This window comes from Rosa rugosa, chromosome 6 (genome assembly GCF_958449725.1).
Source record: "Rosa rugosa chromosome 6, drRosRugo1.1, whole genome shotgun sequence".
Taxonomy (NCBI): domain Eukaryota; kingdom Viridiplantae; phylum Streptophyta; class Magnoliopsida; order Rosales; family Rosaceae; genus Rosa; species Rosa rugosa.
This window is the reverse complement of record NC_084825.1, coordinates 32586333-32613358: the sequence shown is the minus strand read 5'-3', so window position 1 is coordinate 32613358 and position 27026 is coordinate 32586333. Positions and strand designations below refer to the sequence as shown.

The 27026-nt window shown below is 37.6% G+C and overlaps 1 protein-coding gene and 2 long non-coding RNA genes across 10 annotated transcripts; all 3 read right to left on the bottom strand.

Moving 5' to 3' along the window:
• Positions 1-4401: 4401 nt before the first annotated feature.
• On the bottom strand, positions 4402-8645 carry LOC133713910 (uncharacterized). 3 transcript variants are annotated; one of them, XR_009848320.1, is made up of 7 exons: positions 7914-8645; positions 7297-7551; positions 7013-7123; positions 6848-6874; positions 6082-6209; positions 5595-5703; positions 4402-4778 (listed from the first exon to the last, which is right to left on the bottom strand). It is a non-coding gene; the product is annotated as an uncharacterized LOC133713910 (long non-coding RNA). The 3 variants fall into 3 exon arrangements; XR_009848318.1 differs by having other exon boundaries at positions 6848-7123; XR_009848319.1 differs by lacking the exon at positions 6848-6874.
• Positions 8646-9257: 612 nt separating this feature from the next.
• Positions 9258-10904, bottom strand: LOC133718657 (uncharacterized). 4 transcript variants are annotated; one of them, XR_009850463.1, is made up of 5 exons: positions 10577-10904; positions 10157-10272; positions 9896-10021; positions 9671-9778; positions 9258-9576 (listed from the first exon to the last, which is right to left on the bottom strand). It is a non-coding gene; the product is annotated as an uncharacterized LOC133718657 (long non-coding RNA). The 4 variants fall into 4 exon arrangements; XR_009850461.1 differs by having other exon boundaries at positions 9931-10021; XR_009850464.1 differs by having other exon boundaries at positions 9730-9778; positions 9931-10021.
• A 12409-nt stretch (positions 10905-23313) lies between these two features.
• On the bottom strand, positions 23314-25724 carry LOC133715835 (vestitone reductase-like). Of its 3 annotated transcripts, none has more exons than XM_062142494.1 (4): positions 25502-25721; positions 24514-25041; positions 23682-23877; positions 23314-23599 (listed from the first exon to the last, which is right to left on the bottom strand). In XM_062142494.1, the coding sequence occupies exons 1-4, from the start codon at positions 25620-25622 to the stop codon at positions 23419-23421; spliced, it is 1026 nt and encodes a 341-aa protein (XP_061998478.1). In that variant the 5' UTR covers positions 25623-25721; the 3' UTR covers positions 23314-23418. The 3 variants fall into 3 exon arrangements, with proteins under 3 accessions (XP_061998478.1, XP_061998480.1, XP_061998481.1); XM_062142496.1 differs by having other exon boundaries at positions 24514-24936; positions 25502-25710; XM_062142497.1 differs by having other exon boundaries at positions 23457-23607; positions 25502-25724.
• Between the last annotated feature and the right edge of the window lie 1302 nt (positions 25725-27026).

Below are 27026 nucleotides of genomic sequence, written 5' to 3'. Positions count from 1 at the left end.
ATCAATTCAACATGCATATCAATTCACACATACACATTGAAGCACAGACAATTGTTTCGATTCCTAGAATCCACAGAACAATCAAGAAATTGTAAATTTCATCCGGTCACCATCTACTCTAACCTAACGCATGCCGGGAATGCTTCTAGGGTTCTTGAGCACAATCAAAACTTAATTATCATGCTATGAATCGAAAACAATTTTTCACAGAAAAACCTGTTTTTGCTTTTTCCCCAATTTGCTGCTAAAAAATCATAGCGGAAGCGTGAATTTTATAATTAACCAGATGCAGCAGTCGACTTAAGTAACTTACCTTGATCAGGTACCTGACCAGTTACTTGGTCAGTTACCTGGTCAGTTACTTACTTGGTCAGGTACCTGATCAGTTACATGACCAGTGACTTGGTCAATAATCTGATCAGTTACTTGACCCGTAAAGCAAAAACCCTTAAAAAAAATTTATGTTTGTTTTGCAAAACCCTAAAACGATTTTTCATATTTGTGAGCCTATGCTCTGATACCAATTGTAAAACCATAGTTACATGCTCACAACATATGCACAACAATCATAATAGGATTAAGGCTTACCTTCAGCAATAACAGTCATGGATTCCATCTTATGCAACTGCTTAACTCGATCACTGAATATAGTCTTCTGTTACTTACCAACTTGCTTCTCAATGGACAGAACTTATGCAATAGTCGTGGTAGTAATCAGGGACCAATTCATCTGTATATATATGAGACTTAAACCTCAAGAAGCTTCCCATTAAAGCATTCCTTGTCGGTTTAGGTTTCACTCTTAGATTCCTAATGTATCACAACTTGTAGCCTTTCTTGTCGACTAAGCAATGGATTACTATCCTTAATGAATTGATACACTACTTCATTAAGTCACTAGTATTGATTCACTGTTTGTATCCATGTTAAACTAGGATTGATATTAAGCTAATCATCAATTACTTTATGATGACATGTGTTATGTCCATATTTGATCTTACAAGCTTGACTTTGCTTCCAATTGCATGTTACGTGCATGAATTGCATGGTATGTGCATGAAGCCAATTGCCTACATATTGGCATGAAAGATTGCAGCAAAACAACCAAGGCAGAACATCCAAACTACAGAGAGTTTGTGATAGTAGTGAGATCCTCACTTGAGAGATTAGTGAGAAGAAAATTCCTCTTGAGAGATAGAGTGTGTGTTACCACTTTGGTGAAGTTTAGTTACTAAAGTGAGATTGTTTCTTGTAATCCCATTATTTTATATAGTGGAAGAGAGTACTACGTACTACTGCCCCGAGAACGTAGGCACATTTGCCGAACCTCGTTAAATATTGTGTCTTCTTTTGTTTATCTGTTGCTATTTCCGTAAATCACACGAGGGGTGGGAAAAGTTAGATCCTGAGATAACCAATTATCCATTGGCCTTGTATTAAGGCAGCCCTTCTTTCCCAACATGAAAGTGTGATGATTTGCGCTAGTTAAGGGTCAATGGATTGTACCTGTCATTACAGCTAGTTCTGTACATTCTTTGAGTTTCTTTTGGAGGCATGAGCAGTACCCTAAACCCTAACTAATTGACAGATGTGACAAAACCATTATGTAATTAAGTTCTTTTTTATGTATGCAAATCAACCACGAGTCCACGATTAAAAGTTTAAAACGATATATGTATTACACCCGTATCCTCTCTCTATTTCTCTCTCTCACAGGGTCAGTGTATAACAGCTATAGAGGCATATAAATCTAATGATTAATTGAGCTTGTTAGCCAGAGCATGTTTGACACTTCCAAAAGTACTTCTAGTCAACTAGATGCATTTTACTGCGTTTAACAGATCAAAAAGTTTATCAATTAGTTCGGTATGCATAAGAGCTAGCCCTAGATCGAGCTTTTTGGGTGCTTCTAATAGAATCGCTTTTACAACAATCGTTCATGAAAGTACCATATACATGCTCCCTAGATAGCTAGCTAACAGATCCCACATATATCTAGCCGTATTAGTTCTAAATTTTGTACGAGTACCCACATCTAGCCGTACTAGTTACTAAATTATTAGTATTAACGCAAATTTTATATAATTCTCTCTGCAGACACACACACACATCATTGGATAGGTTCAGCATAAATTTTATGTTGCACAGACGACAATAACGAGGTTATATAACGTTTACTTTAGTATTCCACATGCATGATTGATTGGTCAACGATTTATCATAGACTCATAGTATAAATGTGGTTTTCATATATAAGGATTTTTTTTTTTTTTTGTCATTTTAAGGGATCCTTTGTGGGACCAATTTTTTTATTATATATTGACATCTCAACCGTTCAGTTAAGTTATGATTTATTCATATAAACATAAAAACTGAACGGTCAAGATGTTAATATGTGACCGAAAAGTTGATCTAATAAGTAATCTCTTAAAATGACCAAAAAAAAAAACACTTGTATCACTCTTTATGTGAATTACAAGTTCCTTTGGGATAGGCGAACTGAAAAATATGAACGCTCTGGAACGAGGAAACAAAGATACACAAAAAAGCAAAAGGAAACCACAATCAGATGGTGCCGGTTGAACTAAGAAGTGATAAAAGCTAAAAAAAAAAAAAAAAAAAAAAAGAAGATTAAAAATAAAATAAAAACTACTCTTACTGTATAAAGGCTCCCTTCCAGACATATCAAACAAGAACATGACAATACCGCATGCTAGCAAAAGATAGGGTGAAAAAGAGTCTAAATGAAAATCAAATCACAATCAGAATAATAATGACTGCATATTTTGACAAATTCTGTACTTCTTTTTTGTTGGCTGGATAAAATAGATAACATCCATTGATGGCAATGGCTCCCTCCTCCTAAAAAGGTCTTCCACCGGTGGATAATGTCATCGGCGACAACCTAAAGTTGTCATAAAAAGTCTAAATTTCTCGCTGAATTGAAAATGCGACGACTTTGGGTTGTTGCAACAAGCTGTCGCCTTATGTGTTTTACTGATTGTCAAAAGCAACGAAATTACACGATTGTCGCTTTTTCAATATGCAACGCAATTGGTTCCTCGCATTTTAACAAATTTATACTCACAAGTGTGTTACCAAAAACTATATGCGAGACTTTATATTTGTTACTATTTTAAATATACAAGGCTTCGTTTACGTCGCATATTCCATATGCGGGGCTTGAATGCTTCTCGCATTTTCAATAAGCGATGCAATTCGTTCCTCGCGTACGACATCTTGCGAGATAAGTGAGTGCGTTACAGAATGCTATAAGCGAGACTTTATGTTTGTTACAATTTCTAATATACGAGACCTCGTTTACGTTGCATATTCCATCTGCAACGCTTATATGTTTGATCAAAAATTTATATGCGAGACTTTTTTTTGTTGCAAAAAATAACTGCAAGGTTTCATTTTTGTTGCATATAATAATATGTGACACATATGTATTTGTTGTAGAAAATTATATGCTAGGCTTCTTGTTTGTCTCCTATAATTCTGTCGATGAACTAATTGCATCGCATATTGAAAAAATGACAACCATGTAATTTTATCGCTTTTGACAATCAGTAACACTACTACAAAAAGTTAATCAGACAACGGTGGATTTCTGTTGTCTGATGACCAAGTCCACCGTTATCTAAGTCAGTGTTGTGTGATTGAAATCACACAACGGTAATTCCACCGTTGTCTAACAGTAGTTGGCTCAACAGAATAGCTATTTTTTCGTTGTGTGAATTCTGCGCAGCAGGTGCCTGCCATGGCATGCGCAGGGATGCCTCGGCCATTCAGACAACAGAAGATAATTTTTGCTGTTGTCTGAGATTCATAACACACAACAGCCATAACTCTTTCTTTGTTGTCTGAGATTCATAACACACAATAACTATAATTCATTCTTTGTTGTTTGAGATCAATAACACACAACAGCTATAATTCTCTCTTTGTTGTCTGAGACACATAACACACAACAGCTATAACTCATTAATTGTTGTCTGAGATTCATAACACACAACAGCTATAACTCATTGTTTGTTGTCTGAGATTCACAACACATAATAAATATAACTCATTCTTTGTTGTCTAAGATAAGTAACAGACAACCAAAGTGAAATTATCTCCCTTGTCTGTTATTGCATTCTGACAACAAAGACAATTTTATTTCTATTGTGTGTTATCAATCTCACACAACAGAATTTTGTTGTTTTTGTTGTTGGTTGTTAGTTCACACAACAGTTGCATTTGGTTAGATGTGGTGTGAATATTGTAATCAAATTGACTAACAGCCAATGACTGTTGTAGAAGAAGCCTTAATTTTGAACTCTTCTGCGCGCAGTCACACAACACATTGATTTGCATTGTGTTGTAAGACTATTGGACAGTAATTACAACATAAAAAGTACTCAAATCCATATCATCCAATTACCATTTTTCAAACATCCATACATTCAAGTAACTAGATAATGTACCAAACAAGAAAACATTCCTAGCTAGCTACACATGAATCAAAAGATGATATAATATCTTTTTGCTTCAACAAAACCTTCTTGTGCCATTTTATCAAGCATCTTGTGCACTATATTCTCATTTGCATCACCTCCAAGCTTGTTGTGAAGCTTCACAAGTTAGCACATACTGCAGCAGAAGAGCATGATACATTACCAAAGGGGGTTATCAGCTTTGTTGGTTTTCCGGAGGAATGAAGAACAAGAGCATGTAACCCAAGTTCAGGTGCCTTTTCCCCACTCACTAGCACCAATGCAGCTGCACCATCACTGCCCAAGAGAAAAGTAGCACCCATTATGCACTGTTAAAATTAGAGACCATTATGAGAAGTTCCTAAACACTGTAAAAAAGCATTGCCAGCAGTAACCGTACCCCCATAATATAAAGTTTCTAATAGATGTACATGGGGTGTGGGTAATTATTTTCTCTGTAAAAAAGGTAATGTACTTCCTACTCAATGAACTTGACAAGCACAACCAAAATTTTCAGGTCCGACAGTTTTATGTAGAGAAGTCATGATTTAGAGATTCTTTTCCTAATGGACAGATTGCTATCAGCCTAAGCTATTACCACTTCTTTATGTTGCTGATTACATATACACAAACTCAGTCTGAAACAAGAAAGATCCCAAAACTAACCCACCCAGCTGGAAAGGAAAGCCATATTCACCATAAAATTGATCTAGACGAATGTTACTATATGCAAACTGATCGATCAATAACAAAAACAAACTATGATGGAAGTAAACATTGCAGAACTTGTATTTGTCACAATTCACAAGCCTAATATATAGCGTCCTACAGTCAATTACCCTCTTATAACAAGATTGATAAATAGAAATCAAAACGAGTAGAGTAGCAGAGTGCTTATCCTAATCGATCTATATGAGGATAGCAGAGTACTTTGCCTAATCTATGTGAGGAACTAAATTGTGTGAACTAGCCAACATTCCAGACTAGGCATATCTAAACAATGTAAAAAAAAAAGACAAAAAAAAGTATCTAGGATGGAGTCATCAAAATGAGAGAAAATGAGAATGCAAAATTCTGAATTATGAAACGCTGGATTTTAAGGTGTTGATGAACCTTGTTGGTACCGAGCCATTTGCTGATGCATTCACTATGGTAAAGATGCTTGCAGGGCAATTTGATTTTTCGAGCTCCTCTTTTGTACATCCCCTAGCATATTACACATCTGCTTTTCCAAACAACAGTATTATAAATGAAAAAATGCCAAAAGCTTTTAGGAAAAATAAGGATCCCCTGCCTCTACTTCAGAAAAGAATGGACGAAAAATACAAAATGAACTTCCACAACCAGCACTACAAAGTAGATATTTTATATGGCATACCAGTGAGCTTTATCAATGGCAAGATTTCCAAATTTAAAATAATTGCAGAGAAAATTTCAGATTGTCTAAACAGGGAAAGGGAAAAGAGAGGCAATCATATTTACTTCTACTTATGAGATGAGGGGTAGAAAGGCAATGGAATAAGAAGGTCTGAAAATAGGTTTGCTGCTTTAGCTATATAAAAGTCAGCATTACTTGAATGCCTATAAGTCAGAATGTTACCTCTCTCCAGATCTCTTTCTTGAGAAAAAGCTTACACACTTGTATTTGGTTGTCGGAAGCAAGCTAATGAGCTCGTCAGAAAGCCCTCGGCTTTGAGTACCAACTGCCGCACCCAAGTCGAGTAATTCCTAGGACCAATATAAAACTACACATATTAATGACATTCATTAAGACCAAAAACGTATGTGTGTGTGTGTACATATACAATGAAGTTTATAGGCAAACCCTTGCCCTTCATACCCATATTTGTTTCCAAGTTTCAATCATGAATCACCAATTAATCTAAGACATGTGATAATCTTTCAAACTCAGTCTATGTTTCATACAATATACACTTAAACCAGAATGTCATAAACGGATGACATTGACAACACTGCAAATCCAATTACGCTTCTGTATAGAAGAAAAAGATAACTGCATACTATGAATATGACATCATATATATAGATAACTGTATACTATGAATATGATTATATATATATATATATAATGGCCACCAGCCTTGGTCCCGGGACATAAGAGATCAAAGATCATAATTCATTCACTCCTTGGTTTTTACATTTTCTATCAAGCTTTGTATACTCTAAAGCCAATTCTAATCTTGTTAATGCAACACATTTGTGATTTGATTATCAGATTGAAAATCATTGTTCAATATATTCTGAAACCTATAGATCCATCAAAACTCAAAATAAATCGAATTGAATCAAATCGAACAAGCTTCACTTCAAATCAATCAATTACAACTTAATAATCAAATACTAACCACGAGCTTGGCGTCGTCATCTAGAGACTGAAGATTTCCAGATTCAAAAATTCAATCAAAAATCCAAAGAATCGTCTAATTAGAATAGCATCACCATCAATTATGAATTTTAAAGAACTTGAGGCTAAAACTCATAATGAAATTCAAAGAGGTAGAATTGCATACTTGCACTTTTTCAATGAAGCTCCGACGAGTCCTTAACAACTTTGAGGTGGTTGACTACTCCCTAGACACATCCACTACTCATCTAGCATTGGAAACACACAACAACAAGACCTAATACAAGAATAACATAGAAGAAATTAGAGAAGAATAGCCCTGTCTAGATCCTTATCCACCAGCTATTTAAATCAAAAGCCAAACACCCATCAATTATCCCATGAATTAGAGTAAGATAAAAACTAATCTAGGTTTTGGAATCGAGTTTTGAAAAGTTCCTAGAAGCTTACCTGAACATTCTTGGCTCCGTCATAGGGGGTATCACCCACAGGGACCTTATGAGTCCCATGGAACGACTCAGATCGAGTCCTCGAAACTCCGAGAGGCTTGGCCGGAGAGGAAGGAGCGAGCCCCAATTTGAACCCATGTGGGTCTGAAACCGGGTGGTGCATTCCACATATATATCTTCGAATCCAATATCGATTTCAATCAAAGATGAAGAGCGAGCCCCAATTTGTTTGCACCGGATATTGCAGCTCCAAAATCTGCAAACCTCGAAAATTCAACGTCATCTATATGCCAAACAAATTGGAAAAAGAAATAGAGACCTCGAAAATTCAAAGTCATCTATATGCCAAACAAATTGGAAAAAGAAACAGACTCAAGCAAAATCAAGACCCATGAAAAATTTCTACTAATCATTTCAAAATTTTATTTCTTTTTCTCCATTTCACAACTTCCTCAGCAAGAACTCAGACTTCGAATCCAATTATTCCACACAAATCTTGCTATGAAATGTAACAATTTCAATCCTTAAATGAACTAAACAATAAAACAAACAACAAATGCTCCATAGTAGCAAAATTCAAAATTACTGCAATTGAACTAGTGGATAACAAATGCTTACCTGAGTGCCCCACTGGCCTTTCAAGCAAGAGCTGGAGTCAATGGCGCCATCCCTGACGAACCCATCAGCTGCTCATCCAAGTTGATAGAAATGGTGATGACAAAATCCACATGGCACAGATCGGAGAAAATTCTGAACCGGAAAGGCATCGTCTTCCTTTTTAGGGTTTTTTGATGAAGAGAGAGGTAGACAAGTGCAGGGGAGGAGGAAGAAGCAGCGAAGGTTCTAAGGGTAGAAAGCGTTTTGGGTGTTTGGGTGGTTTGAGATTTCAATGTGATTCATGAAATTTCTGGAGAATTTTGGGGTTTCAGAACTATGAGAGAGAGATGACAAGAGAAAGATATATGAGAGAATGAGGGACTTGATTGTTTGATGGCTTCACGATAGTCGTGGCCGTCGCGGAGCTTGCGTGCTCAGGGAAGAAAAGGAACAGTTTGAGGTTGAAATGGAGTGATTTGGGAACTGGCCAGGGTTCTTGGGAAGGATTGAAGATGAAAAATTGGGTTTTTAGGGTTCGATGGAAGAAGGGAAAGGTTCAGGTCGAAGAAGTCTTATTTCGACTCAAGTGCGGAAGAGAGAAAATGAAAGGAAAAGAAATGGTTTGAACTTCAAATATTACTTCTCAAGTCGATCCCACAACAGAAAGACAACACACTGTCGTAAGAGTGTATGACATAAAATCAAAATGTCAAAACATGGAGGGAAATCTGCCGCCTGCTGCATTTTGAGCCGAAATGCTGGCCCCTATGTTCCCACTTCACACAATAGAAAAGTATAACTTCTGTTGTCTAATTTCTACAGGTTGCACAAGGTTTACCTAGTGGAAGATATCCAAGCAAGCTTCCTCAAAATTTGGCGTCTAGTTTTCAATCACACAACGGAAAATGTCAAGCACGGTTGTACTAAGTACCCCAAATTTCAGATTTCAAGAGGCAACCAAGACTCGAGAGTGGAGGGAAATCTGCCGCTAAATTTTCAAGGCTCAGACAACGGACAATACTTAATTGTGTTGTGCAATGTAGTTCTGAGAAAAAAAGTTATCACTTTGTTGACATTTACACAACACAACATTACTAATACCGTTGTATAACAGATTTTACTTAAACACACAACAGAAGATTTTTGTTCCGTTGTGTGATTAGTGTTGTGTGATTAACTTTTTGTAGTAGTGTAAAACACATTAGGCGACAACTTGTAGCGACAATCCAAAGTAATCACATATTTAATTAAGTGAGAAATTTAATCTTTTTACAACTTTATGAAGACTTTTTACTTTTGTCGTTCTTGATTCTCTAATCTATAGCAAGAAAATTCATTTTCATAGCATTTAATAGATAGTAAAGATGAGCCGACAAAATAAGAATATATTAACCCAAAGTATTCTTTACAATCAATATCAAGTCAAAATAGTTAGATCAATAATAACTCAAAACAGTCTAGAGATCCGTGTGTACTAAATCCAACATACTGGTAACCAAATTATTGGTCGTTGATTTGTTGGAAAGTGATGCAATGAACTCCTCATCTTTTTGGCATGCCCACCTGATCACTTCCCTAAATCTTGGAATGTTGTCTACTCGCTCTTGCACTTTGAACTCATTACTGGAGACACACTTGCCGCGCTGAAAGTTTATTTTTAGAGATTTTGTAGAGGCTGTGGCATCTGCAGGGCAAAACATGACTCAGTTCTAAGAAATGAGAAGTGCATGACAATGAATGGATAACTTGGCTTAAAAAGAACAATAGTGCAAATTTACCTCCACAGTTCTCGTGATGGAGAAGTAATTTGAATAATAGCTTCATTGCATCTACCAACCTAGGATTCACCAGATTCTATTGCAGCCCAAATAGCTTCTACATCATGCCTGCATAGTATCAGAACAGCAAGTATGTGAGTTGCTCAATCTAATCCCAAATCCCAATTAACTCAGTTCTCTACCTAAAATTGAAAAAATTATTGATTAAGTAAATAGAAAACAGACCAAATTACATGGTGAATTGGCCAAGAAACAATCACCTCAGTTGCGGTGCCAGTCAAAGCACTGAAAGTGGACTGTTCCACATCAAAAAGCTTCATTTTATTCCATAATCCTTGACCAATTGTATCACTAAAGTCACAAGTTCCAGAATAAACAATTTCATATTCAGAATTCAATTAACCATTGGGAGAAAAATCCAATCATCACATAGAACTCAATTAACCATTCATGGATAAAACTCTAATAGATGAAAAGAAATCTTACAGTAGTAACTTTGAGTTGGAGAACAATGACACGAGGGAAAGTAAGTTTAACAATAGGCAATGTTAAACATGCTACTTCAATAAGAATTCCTCCAGCCATATCAGCTCTTCATTTCTCTAAAATGCAATCAGCACCAAAACAAAATCAAAGCTCAATCATTAAAGCGAAGAAAGAAAAATTCTGTAGGATTTGATTGCCAAAAGAGAACTAAAAATACAAATAAAAGCTTAGTGATCATGATTACTTGCTACTGGTTTTGCTTTGCCTAGAAGGCAGTAGAAGTAACAGCTAGCAAGATTACTACTACTAGGGCTATTAAAAATCAGGCCAAAGTTGAACAGATGAAACAGATGTGAGATGTCAATGAAGAGTGTAATTAAACAATAGAAAGTTAAATTAAACCCGAAGCAGGAGATTCACCATTGTTTTTCTTCGTGATGTGATGGAAGGAGCTCGCTCGGTTTGAGTGAAAACGGCTCCGTGTAGATGGCGACGAACGCCGAGACAGCGGAGTGGATCGCACTGAACCCGGTCCGGTAGTTGCCACGGTGGACAGCAGTGACGAAGGCAGAAACTTTCATTTTCGAAGAACGAGGAGCGTGACGGAGGCAACTACCAGACTGGGTTTGGCGCAATCCCCTCCGCTGTCTCGGCATTCATCGCCATCTACTCATGACGAGAGATTGAGGGCGTATGTTAGGTTGGGGGTGACGAGAGAGAAGTTGTCTTGGAAGGTAGAGAAGAATACCGCCGCCAGCCTCTCTCTCTAGATTTAACTAGGTTTTTATTCTATTATTTCTATGCTTATTTTCTGATAAGGGAGAAAATACAAACAGTACCCAACCTATGGCCCACTAGTAACTTCAGTACCCAAGTTTTCAAAACTATCACTTTGGTACCCAGGTTATCTAGCCCGACCCAACTTTAGTACCTGGAGCCGTTAACTCAGTAACGACGTCTGACAAGTGGCATATATTGAAGGGTAATTTTGTCTTTTCATATTTAATTCATTATTTATATATATATATATATTTTTTTTTTACCTCTTCTTCGCTCTCTCTCTCTCTAACCATTATCAACGACCAAGACCCGCGCCTCCTCCTCTCCAGCTGCCCCCCCGCCGCAACCCCTGCCGCGAAAATTCAAGAGCTCACCAAAACCCTGTCCCGCCAGTTCTGGGGCGTCGCCTCGTTTCTCGCCCCGCCGCCCAATGCGGCCGCTCCGAAACCCGCCGAACAGGGAGAGCCGTCCGATCCGGAGCTCTCCGAGGAGGACGTGATAGCCGGAATCCGGAGCGATTTCGCGGAGATCGACTGAAAGTTCAAGAGCGGGATCTCGAAGCTTTCGAGCAATATGGCGGTTTCGGAGTTCACTAAGATCGCTTCGAATTTGCTTCAGTTTGGATCGGAGGAAGAGGCCGAGGCGGCTAGGCTGGCTCTCGGTGTGACGCCGGAGGTTCTTGCGTTCGTGAGAAATGTTTCTATGCATCCCGAGACTTGGCTCGATTTCCCTCTCTCTGATGATGATGAAGATTCAGATGGTATGCTTGACTTTCGATTGAACTTCAATTTGAGTAATTTGATTCAATGTGTGTTGAATTGTTGCTTAATTTGGTTGTGTTAGTGTAAATTAATGTTTATTTGTTCATCATTTTTATGAAGGATTTGATTTGAGATATTTGCTTTTCGCAAAGAGATTTCGTGTTTGTTGCGATTGCAGCTCTACATACTGAGAATTATGCAACTTAGAGGTTTTTCAGATAAGAATGAGGTGAATCTCAGCTAGGTTTTTCAGACCTGGAGGCCCTGCCGAGTGAAGCTCTCGACGGCTTTGTGGTTCTCTCGGCCAAGCTCCCGATGCCTCTCTCTCTCTGAGACTCACTCACACTATGAAGATGGGAAATGAAATTCCAAAGATTTGGATTGATGTTGTTTGATGTTTCCCAGGCTGTGAGGATCGGAGTTAGGGCCTTGATTGGTGGTGGGATTCGCTGTGACTTCTCTTTTTCTGGAAGATGCGACGGCTTCGGGGACGGTTTTGAACTGCAGACGGCGACCGGGTTTTGGTCACGAAGAGAGTGTGAGGAAGAAGAAGACGAACAGTGAAGGGACCATAATACCCTTCAAAGTTTGCCAGGTGGCTAACACCGTAACGGCAAACAGTGTTTTTTTTTTTTTTTGAAAGGGGTTTGGAACCCAGCCTAGCTGGGAGGCTCAGCCCCACGCCCGGTTCCATTTATTGAAGTAATACTTTGCAACGGGGGGGGACATAAAACCTGAACCCCGTGATACATTAGAAAGATTACAAACATCCTCATAGAGAACATCCCGAATAATAACAGGAGTTTCATCTAACCATACATCAGAAATGTAATTAAAACTAGCAAGGTGCGCTAACCTGTTGACTACACCGTTTGCTTCACGGAAGATGTGACTAACCTGAATTGAGTGAAAAGATGTCAAATATGACTTACAATCATCGATAATACGCCCAATCATCGTAACGGCAAACAGTGTTTTAGGTACTAAAGTTGGGTCGGGCTAGATAACCTGGGTACCAAAGTGATAGTTTTGAAAACTTGGGTACTGAAGTTACTAGTGGGCCATAGGTTGGGTACTGTTTGTATTTTTTTCCCATAAAATCCCGGTCTTTTGATGAATTGCGCCTCTCTTTTTCCAATCAGATGGGGCGGAGTTTGTGACATATAGATTGTAGTATAGTAGTTTAAGCGTCTTCCTAGTAAAAGTCTTATTTTATAAATCTTATTCTGTTAAAAAAAACGAACAACTATTAAGACACTAGTTTACCCCATATAAGACTCTGATTTCTAAGTTAATTCAATAGTAGAAACATAGCATATACAAATCTAAAAGCTTAAAATAAAATTATAAGGAAATTTTACTCTTAAAAGTTGTGATGAAATATACCTATTTTCTTTTGTCTCTTAGTGAGATTATTCTTTAATTTCCACAAGCTTGTTAATTACACTATCCAATTGATTCTCTGCTAATCTGCTATGTTGTGCGCAACCACCATTGTAAGGAAAATTCATAAAAGCAACACTTTATCTCTCTCTGTTTGATCAACCAATAGTCTCTTTGTTTGACTTGGTATTCCATATTTTTTCTTTTTGGTTACAAGGATGTCTTAAACATTAACATTAACCGACAACTCGTAGAAGTATGGTATTACATATTCTTAATTTCTTAAGATCGATGTTTTACATGATACTATAAACAATGACTTGTATAATGTAGCCATTGCAGTGCACTCACATTTCAATGATTCAGTAAATCCTGGGAGTGTTCACTTCATCGGAATAAACCTTAGAAAAGAAGGTAAATTCTCCAAATTGAAGGATGGTACCAATATTAAGATTCTTTTACTAATTTTTCATTTATTCCCATATTACATCTAATCACTTCATATTCCAGCTTATTGTGAAGCGTTCCATTTCTATCTCAATTCTATTTGAACCAAAAGTTCATTCGCAGCCAAATACTTGGTACATATCGACAATTTGGAATTACTAGGACCACAAACTTTGAAGAAATATAAGCATAAGGTGGAAACAAAAATTGACACATGCATAGATTTCCTGTATCTAACACAAAAGAGACATGCACATGAATAACTGGGAATACACCCGAATTTGGAAAGCAGGAGATAAAAAAAACGAACGACAAAGATTAAGTTGTGCTCACACGAAATTTCTTGGTCGGTGATATCTGCCATTTTACATGAATGGGACATGACTTTCACTGTCACTTTATCCATGATGAGCACCTGTTGTACAACATTTGAGGATGATCAGAATAACAATAGCTGAATAGCATTATGTAAATAAATGAACTCATTCCACTGCAAATAATTCAAGTTCACCTAACCAAGTACACAATGATGAGTACACGAAAAATCGAAAAACTTTATAAAGGAAAAACATTGAACACAACCTTCCAAGACTTGGAATTCTCCGTTCTGGTTGATCCAAGCATTTCGTGCAATAACCCAACAAAACCATTCAAAGAACCCTAGGAAATCCAAACATGAAAATGATCAGAATCAAATCTCTATTTCATTTTTTCTTTTATCTCTACCCTAACGGTTTTCAATGAGATTTGAACTCGTCACCTCAGAACAGAGAATAACATGTGACTTACATGGTGATGGTTTTATAAATAATCAATGCATACATTTTGTGAGAAAACAGAAAGTGCCTAAGATATATAAACCAAAAGCCATAGCCTCAATGCCATTCAATCTTACATTTGATCATTCAGAATCTGAGGATTCAAAATTTTGTAGCTCATGCATGTTCTCGGAAACCAGACGGAAGAGAATGTACTTACGGTCACAGCTAAACTGACGGAAACACTTGTACTCCGAGACTCCGCCATGGGAAGAGGATTCAGAGTCTGAAAACGACATCGTTAAAGGAGCAGATTATATCAGATTTCAAATTCCACTAACAGTGATAAATTAAAAGAAGCATTCAGTGAGAAAGAGAGAGAAGAGAAGAGAAGAATGAGTTTCAAAGGCGAGAAAGGAGCAGGAAAGTGGAGAAGGTCGTTACAGAAGTCTTGGACGTGTCGCATGAACTGTTAGCCTCGCCTTCGTTTCACTTTGCCGGACGAGCAAAGGCTCCGTACTCTTTATTAGTACTGTGTCTGCTGACGACGTCATTCCATTCTTCTCTTCTCATGTGAATTTTTTTTTTTTTTGGGAGTCATAATTCTCTTTTTGAGAATTTATTTATTAGTATTGTTAATCACAGAGTGGTGATTGGTGAACGAAATGTTGACTATTGGTTTAAAACTTGGGTTTTTTTTTTCCATTTACCCTAATTCTAGGGATTTTTTTTGCCACTTATCCCATTAAGTTTTTTTAATTCCCCCTTACCCATGAAGACTCTAAGAAGGTCTTCCCTAATACCCAATTATATTTTTTGTTTATTTTTGAGACTATTTTACCCTCATCCCTTTGTTACATATATATATATATATATATATATATATATATATATATATATATATAGAGAGAGAGAGAGAGAGAGAGAGAGAGAGAGAGAGAGAGAGAGAGAGAGAGAGAGAGAGAGAGAGAGAGAGAGAGAGAGAGAGAGAGAGAGAGAGAGAGAGAGAGAGAGAGAGAGAGAGAGAGAGAGAGAGAGAGAGAGAGAGAGAGCCATAGGAGACTTCGCCGGAGTCCTGTCACCGGTCGCCAGAATCCGGCCAACGATCGCCAGAATCCAGTAAACAGTCTCCGGAATCCGTCCAACGATCACCGTAATCCTGTCACTGACCGCCACCTACCAGATTTCTCTGAAAACTTCTCCGAAGGTCCCCAAAGAGGTTGTCGGAAATCTCATAGGTCGCCGGAAAAGATTATTGCCCTCAAATAGACCTTTATTGCCCCTCAATAGACCTCTATTGCCCCTTAAAGACCTTTATTTGGGGGGGGGGGGCATTAAAGGTTTATGAGACCTTGCCGGAAGTCTCCAAAGAGGTTGTCGGAGATCTCAAATGGGGCCGGAAATGTTTATTGCCCCCTAATAGACTTCTATTACCCCTCAGTAAAACTTTCAGTCACCGGAATGAGAACTAATCTCCGTAAAATTGGACAAATAAAACTTTGATTAAGGAAAAAAACGAGGAGATTACATTAATTCGTAACATTTATTACCCCCAATAGACATATATTGCCCCCCAATAGACTTTTATCAGACGTCTATTGGGGGGCAATATACGTCTATTGCCCCCTATAAAAAAAGTTTATCTTTTTTCTTTCTTTCTTTCCTACTAGGCCTTCTGCCCCCATTTTACCCACAAAAGAAACATTTGCGTGGCATTTATCTCCATGTGCTTCCGTGCTTTGACCCCTCCAGAAATCAAATATACACAATTGCATAGCTTCTGGCGCAGTAGTTGCAGAATTAGTAGATGCCAAGCCCAGCTGAAGTTTTTGACTTTTTCCCATGTCTTCCCAATGTTAATAATGTAAATACATGACAATCACCATAGCAGCAATCAAGTAATTGTCAATGCCCGACAAAAATTGCTTTCTATGACTAAAGCAAAAGCAAACCAGATCACAGAAATACCACTCTTATCTTTTTTTGGTACAAGAAATACCATTCTATCACCATCAACGTACGATACCATAAACAACATTTACAATGTCAATTGATTGATAAAGTAAGCCAAATCCTAATAGTTTATGCATTACCAATGAGCCGCAAATAAACATCACAAAACAAGCCTGGTTGCCGGAATTCGATTCGGAGCAGCCTGAGGTTGTCATCGTGATGAGCTGGAGATCTGGGAAGCCGTAATTTGGTTTAGCTTATTGGTGCGCAGTACAGAGACGCAGGTTGCAACGGGCAGTGCTGGTTCGAGGTGAAACTGAAGCCGGTCTAGGAATGATGGGAGGCCGTTGGCCGGTCGACATCGACTCCGACGAGGAGGGAGCGACGGGGAGAGGGAGAGAGAGAGAGAGAGAGATAGAAACCAGATCAGAGGAGGAGAGAGATGAGGTAAGTGGGAATAAAATGTAATTTATTAATTAGGCTAAGGATGAAATTGTCATTTTGCTTCAAATTGGGTTAGTGGGAATAAAAATTTGTTGCTAGGGTATGTGGGACAATTTTAGCTGATTTTGGTGCTTTGGGTCAAGGATCCTTAAAACTTTAAACATAAAAAAAATTTGATTAGTGTGAAATGTATCGTGACATTTACATAAATCAACAATTATCAGTAACTTGCGTACGTAAATTCGTGCACGTTGCTCTCGTCAAAATCGGACAACATAAAAAACAAAAAAGATAGAAGGGCATTAACACCAGACTTTTGTTCTTGATGAACATAAAAAGCAAAAAAGATAGGAGTGCATTAACACCAGACTTTTTTTTTGGGCCCCCAAGCAGACCTCAAACTTTGAATTGTATAACATCCTTATTCAAAAATAGAGTCATGTTCACTTACTTAATGAATTTCATATTGTGCTATATTGTCATTGGATCTAAATCATATGATGGAAATAATAATGTGGTTTGAATTTATTTATTTCCATTAGTATCCTCCACCATTGAATTTAGATTCAACAGCAATCGAGTACAGCTAAGCATAAAAATCATTCGGTAGGTGTTGGTGACGAAAAAATCCGTAGAGGATTTTGATGCACAAATGCATGCGGACTCGAGCGAGACCTGACCAGGAATTTCATATTGTGCTCTATTGTCATTGGATCTAAATCATATGATAGAAATAATAATGTGGTTGGAATTTATTTATTTCCATTATCCTCCACCATTGAATTTAGATTCAACAGCAATTGAGTACAGCTAAGCATAAAAATCATTGAGTAGGTGTTGGTGACGAAAAATTCCGTAGAGGATGTTGATGCACCAATGCATGCGGACTCGAGTGGGACCTGACCAGGAATGATCGAGAAGTTTCTATTTGTAGCTGACCTGGTGATGATGAGTCAGAGACTTCTCTTCGTCATGGACCTAATGACAACGAGGCGGAGACTTCCCCGTGACATGACGACGAGGCAGAGGCTTCCATTCGTCTATGACCTTGACATCGATGAGGCGGAGGCTTCCCTTCGTCCATGAGCTTGACGTCAATGAGGCGATGACTTCTCTTTGTCTCTGACTTGACGATGACGAGGCGGAGGCTTTCCTACACCTTTAGCCTTAACATCCACGATGCAGGGGCTTCGCTTCGTCACTGATTTGAGGAGAAGGGGAATAACTGTAGAAAATCCTCCAATGCCTAAGTCAGTAACTGTCTAAACAATATGTGATAAAAAGAGTCGGAATGAGATATCATACCTGGTCGTCTTGCCCCCTAATTATAGGTGTGAGGCGACTTGGGTCATAAGTCATGATTTATTACCGCTTTATACCTGTACTTAGTTCCAAGCTTTATGATCGTCATCAGTGCCGCGCTTAATAGCTGCCATCATTGCCGTGCTTAATAGCCGTCATCATTGCAGCATTTACAATCGTAATTATCACCGTATTCATCGTCATATTTACTCATATATTCATGGCGGGATTCAATCGTCATGATCGTGAGTCAAATTTATTGACCACCCCCACAATGCCCCCAAATTTTCTATTTTGACACTTGTCCTAAGAGGAATTTTCTAAAATTTGGCCCTGACTTGAGCCCAACTCAGAAGTCCCCTATCTTTTGACGCCGTATAATCTCCTTTTTCGAAAGAGTTCAACACAGTCTCCTCCTTGAGTATTTGCCTTTTCAAGTCTACACCTCCTCGAAAGTTCAATTCCTCAAGCCTTTGCATCTTCGAGAGTACACCTCCTCGAGAGTTTTTCATCTTGAGTCTTTGTCTCTTGGAGAGTTCACCTCTTTGAGAGTCCTTCAGCCTTCATCTCTTCAAAAATTTGTCCACTCGAGAATTCACCTCTTCAAGAGTTTTTCTTCTTAACCCTTCATATCTTCGAGAATTCGTCTCCTCGAGAGCCCTTTTATTCCCCATCTTGCTCTTTTGTTTTTCTTTGCTGTGCACTCATAAGCACAAGAAGAAAAACAATATGTTGCTTATATATCACTGCTGCCTTTCCAAGGATCAGTGCTTACAAGATGTTCAAATAATAATGAAAAACACAAGTATATTCAAAGCACAGAGTTGAAACCAAAACAATATATGATGAATTCATGGGTTGCTTCTCAAGGCGAAGAGTTAGTCTCTACATAGGACACAAAGTCGCCCCCATTTCAACTTATCAAGGCGAAGAGTTAGTCTCTGCATGGGACACAGAATTGCTCCCATTTCCCCTCGACTCTAATAGACAACATTTTATTCATTTTGGCCACTGGCCTCATGTATATATTTTGGCCACCACCCTCACACATTCCTCTTGGCCACCGGCCACACACACGCATTTCGGCCACCGGCCTTATGCATTCATTTCGGCCACCGGCCTTATGCATTCATTTCGGCCACCGGCCTTATGCATTCATTTCGGCCACCGGCCTTATGCATTCATTTCGGCCACCGGCCTCATACATGCATTTGGCCACCGGCCTCCTGCATTCATTTCGGCCACCAGCCTCACATATACATTCTAGCCACTGGCCTCGTGTATTATTTTGGCCACCGGCCTTATAAGTTTATCTCGGCCACCGACCTTGTGTTTACTGTTCGGCCACATGCCTCATGTATTATTACAGTCACTTGCCTCGTGTATTATTTCGACCACCGGACTCATGTATTCATTCCAAAATGAGACATTTGTTCCGCAGGCAAGGGTTACCGTAAAATCACACAAATTAAGCTAACAATATTTCAACCATTTCGGCCGCAAGCAAAAATTAGAAAAACCATTTCTAATGGAAAGAACATTAGTCTACATTATCGGGATTTTGCCTTTTTGATGCGGGTTCCATCCTCAATCGTACATCAGGATCATGTAACAGATTCTAGTAAAAGGGCGTACCCAGGCGGAGTCATTCTCTAGACGCATTGCCGCGTCCTGGGGGTCACAGCTGACATGCATTATCTCTGTCTTGATTAATTCTCTTGAAGAAACACCATATTTTTTTTCCACACTTTTTGCTTGGAGTTGAACAGATTCACTACATCATTCTTTTGCTTGCAACTGCGAAAATATTGGGAGATGAAGGTTCGGCTCAATGTCGTGGGCTTTTTCCTCACCAAAAGCTTTTTCCTCGCTGAGAGGTTTTCCTCGTCAGTGATGTTTTTTTTTTTTTTTTTCCCTTCGTCGATGATATTGGCTAACCTCGTTGACGATATTTTTTCTTTATCGAAGGCTTCTCTGCGTCGAGGATATCTTTTCTTCATCGAAGGCTTCTTCTCATCGAGGATATTTTTCTTCGTCGAGGACTTTCCTCATCGAGGACATTCTTCTTTTGTCGAGGGCTTTCCTCATTGAAGGCTTCTCCTCGTCGAGGATATTTTTCTTCGTCAAGGATATTTTTTCTTCGTCGATAGTCCTTTTACTCCTCGCCGAGAGCCTCTTTCCTCTCCGAGAGCTTTTTCTATTTGAGGTTTATATTCCATCACTCTCAGGCCCCGTTTGGTTAGCTGGAATGTCAAAATTGGAAAAGGATTTATTTTCCTTTCCAGACGGATATGGAATGGAATATGATTTGGTATTTCCATGTGAGTGTTTGGAATATTACTAGAAATTAAATTTTGGAATTAATTTTTCATTTCTATTGTAGTGTTTGGTAAGTCATAAGAATGAAATATGGAATTATAATTTTCAATAACGCCCTTTTACTAATTAAAGTACATCAATTTATAAGGAATATTGGTGGGGAATATAAATTTTTAGAGGGATAATTAATGTAATTTTGCCTTTGACAGTGGGAAATGGAAATAGAATACCACCCATGACTAGGTAATTCTATTCAGGCTTTATGAGCTAGGGAGTCAATTTCCAGTCAAATCTTATTTTTTATTTCCTTTCCAATCTTTAATTACAACCAAACAGCACATCTGAATGGAAAATGAAATTAATTCCCATTCCATACCATGATTTCCTGCCATCCAAACGGGGCCTCAGTCCTTAGTGACGGAAATGAGATTCCTTGAGGTGCAGCTCTCGCCATCACTTTTTAGGAAAAAGTGTTCCCACAAACGATGCCACTCATTAGTGACGAAAAATTCCGTAGAGAATTTTGACGCACCAATGAATGCGAACTGGAGCAGGACCTGGCCAAGAATGATCGAGAAGTTTCTATTCATAGCTGACCTAGTGATGACGAGCAGGAGGCTTCTCTTTGTCATTAACCTGACGACAACGAGGCGGAGGCTTCCCTTCGTTCCTAACCTTGACGTCCACGAGGCGGAGGCTTCCCTTCGTCCATGAGCTTGACGTCGACGAGGCGATGACTTCTCTTCGTCCCTGACCTGATGACAACGAGGCGGAGGCTTTCCTTCTCCTTTGACCTTGATGTTGACGAGGCAGAGGCTTCGCTTCGTCACTGATTTGAGGAGGAGGGGGGGTACCTGCAGAAAACCCTCTGATGCCTAAGTCAGTATTTGTCTAAATGATCTGTGATAAAAAGAGTCGAAATGAGATATCATACTTGGTCGTCTTGCCCCCTACTTACAGGTGTGAGGCGACTTGGGTTATAAGTTGTGATTTATTACCGCCTTTATACCTGTACTTATTTCCGAGCTTTATGATCGTCATCATTGCCGTGCTTAATAGTTGCCATCATTGCCGCACTTAGTAACCTTCATCATTGCAGTATTTACAATCTTAATTATCACCGTATTCATGGTCATATTTACTCGTATATTCATGGCGGGATTCAACCGTCATGATTGTGAGTCAAATTTATTGACCAACCCCACAGTAGGTGAACATAATTGTTCAAAAACAAGATCGGAAGAAGACACTCACTAATGTTTCTTACATTTGCATCTGAATTTGATAATGTGCCCCCACTCACCGACACGGCCACAGACCCAATGCTTAGTGTACGTGTTGAACTTGAAACATCCCTTTTCCCTATTTGATTGCCTCACGGAAAGAAAGAGGTGCTCTATATGACTAAATTTAGGGGGGTGTATTCATTTAAGAGTCTACAAGATTTTTTTGTATTTTGAAAATCTATGGGTATTCAATTGAGATTTTAAACAATCCTTTAAAATCTTGATGTATTCAATTAAGATTTAAAATTATCCATTCAAATCTGCAGATATTCAAAAGTATACGGATTTTTAAGGATTTCATTAAATGCTGGATTTTGAAGGATTTTATAGTGCTTTTTATACTTATCAAAACTCAAAAACAATCCAACCATTTTCCAAGAGATTTTGATGGATTCTTTCTCACTCAAAAAATGAAGAAGGTCTTCACCAAACAAAAAAAGAAAAAAAAAAGAAGAAGAAGAAAAAGAACAAGAAGCAGCTCTCAATAGGTGACACTCATCTATTTTGTCTTAAACCTATCTTCCCACTATCCTCCTCTGCCTGTGCCTCTGCTCTCATCTAATAATTTATTTTTATTTTTATCACTATAGCTCTGGAAGCCTTAATCCTTCTAGCTAATTAAGCTCACTTTCAATGGTATTGTTAAGATGATACATACAAACATGTTTCTTTTTTTTGAATCAAACCCGAAACTGGGTGCTGATATATATACATATATTCATCTAAAACCAGAATGGGCCGTTACATACACACATGTTTCTTTTGTAAATTAGATATGAAATAAATTATGTCATTAGTTTACTACTTTATTTTTTGTGTAACATTTTGGTTGATTAGTTTTCTCTTATTATTCATATATCATTATACACAACATAAAGAATGGTAGATTATATATATATATATATATATACAGATTTTATCCAGAGCGATGCCTCGCTTTGAAATTTCAGAGCGAGGTTTGGGTTTAGGGTCACTTTTCGGTCGTATTTCCACATCTCGACCGTTCAGTTTTTAGCTACTAATGTATAGATCATCTCTGCAAAATTTCAACCAAATTGATGGTCGTTAAGGCATTGATAACTGCCTTAAAGCTAGTACGGTTTAGGTTGGACAGATTCAGTTCGTCCACTGGTTTAAGTGAGTTAGATACCTTAAAGATCATCAATTTGGCTGAAATTTTGCATAGATGATCTATACATTAGTACCAAAAAACTGAACGGTCGAGATGTGGATATGAGACCAAAAAGTGACCCTAAACCCTAACCTCGCTCTGAAATTTCAAAGCGAGGCCTCGCTCTGGATAAAATCTGTATATATATATATATATATATATATATATATAGACACACACACACTTTTTTGTCACTGATCTAGCATTATAGTTGGATCCATACACTTTTTTTTTCCCTTTCAAAAAAAAAAAAGAAAAAGAAGAAAAAAAAATAACCTACCAAAAACATCATAAGAACTTGTAAAATCTAAACAAATACTAGTAAATCAATCCATTAAAATCAATCAGAGTCCATATAGAATTTAAACAATCCGTGGATTAAGTAAATCCATGGATTATAAAAACTCAAACAAAATCTTTTAAAATCTGAATTGAATACACCCCCCTTAACGACCATTCATGAGGATTCTTTGTACCTAAAAAAAGGCAAGCTTTAACCTATTAGAATGATGAATGTGATATTTGCATTTAGTTTCTTTTTAGTCATCTTCAGTTCACCTTAATAACCATTCCAAATCATTTTATTTCTACATTATTGGTATTAAACCAGAAAAGTTCCTTTCCCAACCAAACTGGGAATGATTGTACCGGTAATGTATTAAAGTATACATATATATGTAGACCTTATAATGCTAGATGGCAGATAACCCTTCTCTTTGCAGCAGTGAATTGCCTCACTAAACATCTCATCAACCCCATACTTAAATTTGAAACCCGTATCTAAGAGTTTCTTTGATGACAGACCAGGAATCTTAGGACCTTTAACTTCCTTCAATGACCTGCAAAACTTAGATAGATCCAAGACTAAATACATTGCAAAAAGAGAGATTGAAGTAATATGAAGTAGAATAGTTAACTTACTCTGCTGAGGGTATTTGAAATTCGGGGAATTTGGCTGAAAGGAACTTGGCCATTTCTTCAATTGTTATGACATTTGATGAGCAATTGTATCTCCCTTTTGCATCATGATGTTCGAAAAGGAAAATGTGCGCTCTGGCGACATCATCCACATGTACCACTGATAAATTGATAAGAAAAGGATATTCATCCCTGTTACCTGCATTAAGAATAGATGTCAAAGAAGCTTTTTAACGTGTGGCTAGCTAGGACTTTGGAATCAAATAAAGGCTTAATTATTCTAGATTTGGATTTTAGATCCTTCATTTTCATGTCTGTCATTTTAAATGTGCAGTATCCTTTACTAATTCTTGAAAACAAGGCATTTCCAAATTTTCCAATTCCAACATGCTAACTTGGAATGATATAAACTCTTACAGATTCACAAGATACTTCACCAAATAAGGATCCTTGATCCAATTCTAGAAGTCAAACATCTATTCTTAACATCGATTTTAAGTAAGAATGTACTAAACTCGTGAATTCTCTGAAACTGTTGTTATTGTTGATTCAAAATAGCCTGATATATATTATATTAGGTGTTTGCTTATCCTAAGGGCTAACATTATATCCGGTAGTATTGCCAACGACTATAATTGCATTGCTAAAACAGACTTCTTGGATGCAATGATGTGTACAACTTCAAGGAAACACATTGTATGCCATTGAAGCCCCCAAGTTTAACAGAAGACAAAGTAGATCGTTTGCACAAATAGAAATTGTATAGGATATGTAGTACTTTTTGGAAATGCAACCAAAGCAGATGTGCTTTTAGTCATTTTTATGCTAAACATACCCAAAACCAGAGCCACTGTTCTTCGAACAGAGCCAGGGAACTTGGTACAAAGGAAGGGGCCAACAACAACAGAAGGAATTACCGTCACAACATCCAATCCATTTTTCTCCGAAAATTCAAGAACTGCTCTTTCAGTCAATGTCTTCGAAATCGAGTATGAGCCTCCATACGGGTTTAAAGCTTTAATGTAATCTGTGTCACTCCAAAAACTCTCATCCATGTCTTCCACATCCTTGTTGTTAAATGCAACAGCAGAGGCACTAGAAGTGTACACAACCCGTTTCACTGTTTTTGCATATAGGCACGCCTTGAGGATACCAAGGGCTCCATCGACTGATCGTTTGGTCACTACTGGTTCAGGTTCCTTGTCTTGGAAGTCAACCGGAGTAGCAACATGGAACACTCCGACGCATCCTTGGAAGGCTGCATTGAAACTTTCCGGGTTATTGCTTAGGTATGCGTTGAATATTTGGAGCCTTTCTTCTGCTCCTGGTAGAGCTGTGCGGAAGCTTAAATCTTTCTTGTGTTCTTATTGAAAAAGTATTAGCGTTATGATTTGCTTAAAATAAGTAAGTATTACTTTGTTCTCAAATAAGTAAGTAGCTAGCAGAAAAATTGCGCCAAACTTCAGTTTGTGTTAACAATACAGAACAATTTAACAATAAAGAAAACTTGTAGATTGGCCTTTTATCCCAATATATTGAAAAAAAATGTTTCAGAAAGGCAAAGATTTGAACATTCACTATAACTCACTTCTAGGCATTAAATTTAAAACTTGGTTCAATTTCTTTTACAGGTTTACAAAAGGAAAGCTCATCTTTATTATGATCAAAACAAATAATTCATACCCAGAGATAATTTGACTTGCAGATACATAAACAACCAGCTCAGTCAAAATTAAAACCCCTAGTTCTTTAATCGAGGAATCAACTAAGTTAATACCCACATTTATAAAAGCAAGGGAAGTGAAACTGTGAAGGTGGCTCACCTGGGTCTGATCTAACAGTGGTATTGACATAGTAACCATGCTCAAGAAGCCTCAAAATCAACCAGGACCCTATGAACCCTGAACCTCCCGTTACACACACTCTACCTTTTTCTCCTTCCATCTATCTCATTGAGACTCTGTCTTCAGTTCACAAATCTGGTTCGTTGCATTCTCTAGATATATCTATTTATTTTAACCCCATATACCATCTTTTCTAGGTGTGCTATTTTTTCAACTCCATTGTCTCGTCACTTTCTTATCAATTCTGCTTGAGTGCACTAGAACTTCCCTACGGTACGTTGTTGGTGGAAGCTGGGTCCCTATCCCATGATTATAAAGAGGCTGTGGTTCTTGTTCTTTTCTGTTATTTTTTTTTTGGGCTAAAGTCTGTTTAGTCCCTGTACTATGCCTCTCTCATCGTTTCAGTCCCTGACATTCCAATTTAATCTGAAAAGTCCCTGAGGTCTCAATTTCCGTCTAATAGGTCCTTTCCGCGGGAAATTAGGAATTGGCCTTGAGTGAAATGTCCAATATACCCCTCAGTTATTTCTTTTTTCTTTTTTTCCTTTTTAATTAATTTTTTCCTTTTTAATTTCTTTTTTTTCTTTTTTTTTCCTTTTTTCTTTTTATTTTTTTCCTTTTTCCATTTTAATTTCTTTTTTTTTTCTTTTTTCTTTTTCCTTTTTAATTTCTTTTTTTTTCTTGTTTCTTTTTTCTTTTTCCTTTTTAATTTTTTTTTTCTTTTTCCTTTTATTTTTCTTTTTTTCCTTTTTCCATTTTCATTTTTTTTTCTTTTTCCTTTTGAATTTCTTTTTTCTTTTTAATTTCTTTTTTCCTTTTTTTATTTTTCTTTTTTCCTTTTTAATTTCTTTTTTCTTTTTTTTTTTCTTTTTTCTTTTTCCTTTTTAATGATCATCGTATTCTGCTGCATCAATAGCGCCACGTCGGCGAACCAATCCAGATCGACCCGAAACCCCAATTCTTGTTCTCCACGCCAGCGGCCATTTTTCTTTTCCATCACTATTCTTCTTCTTCACTTCTGGTTTTTGTCAACTTGGCCATCAAAAACCACCATTTCAACCAAACCCAAAATCCAAATCACCATTTTGAGCAAGACCCAAAAACCTCATAGTTTGAAAAAATGGTAGTTTTCAGTGAAAAGTTAAAAAAATGGTAATTTTCACTGAAAAGTTTCCAAATTGAGGCTTGATGTGGAGAGAGAAAGTGGGATTTGAGTGGGAGAGAGAGAAGTAGACTGTGAAAACAAGAGGGGAGTGGTTTAGCGATGAATTTCCGAGCTGATTGGGAAACAGATGGGTTGTGGAGTTTGATCGGAATGGGACTGGTGGGTTGAGGAAGTAGAAAGTAGGCAAAACGAAAAAGAAAAAAGAACTTAAAAAGGAAAAAAAATTAAAAAGGAACAAGAAAAAAAGAAGAAATAGCAAAAAAGAAATTAAAAAGCAAAAAAGAAATGAAAAAGAAAAAAGAAAAATGGAAAAAAAGAAATTAAAAAGGAAAAAAAAAG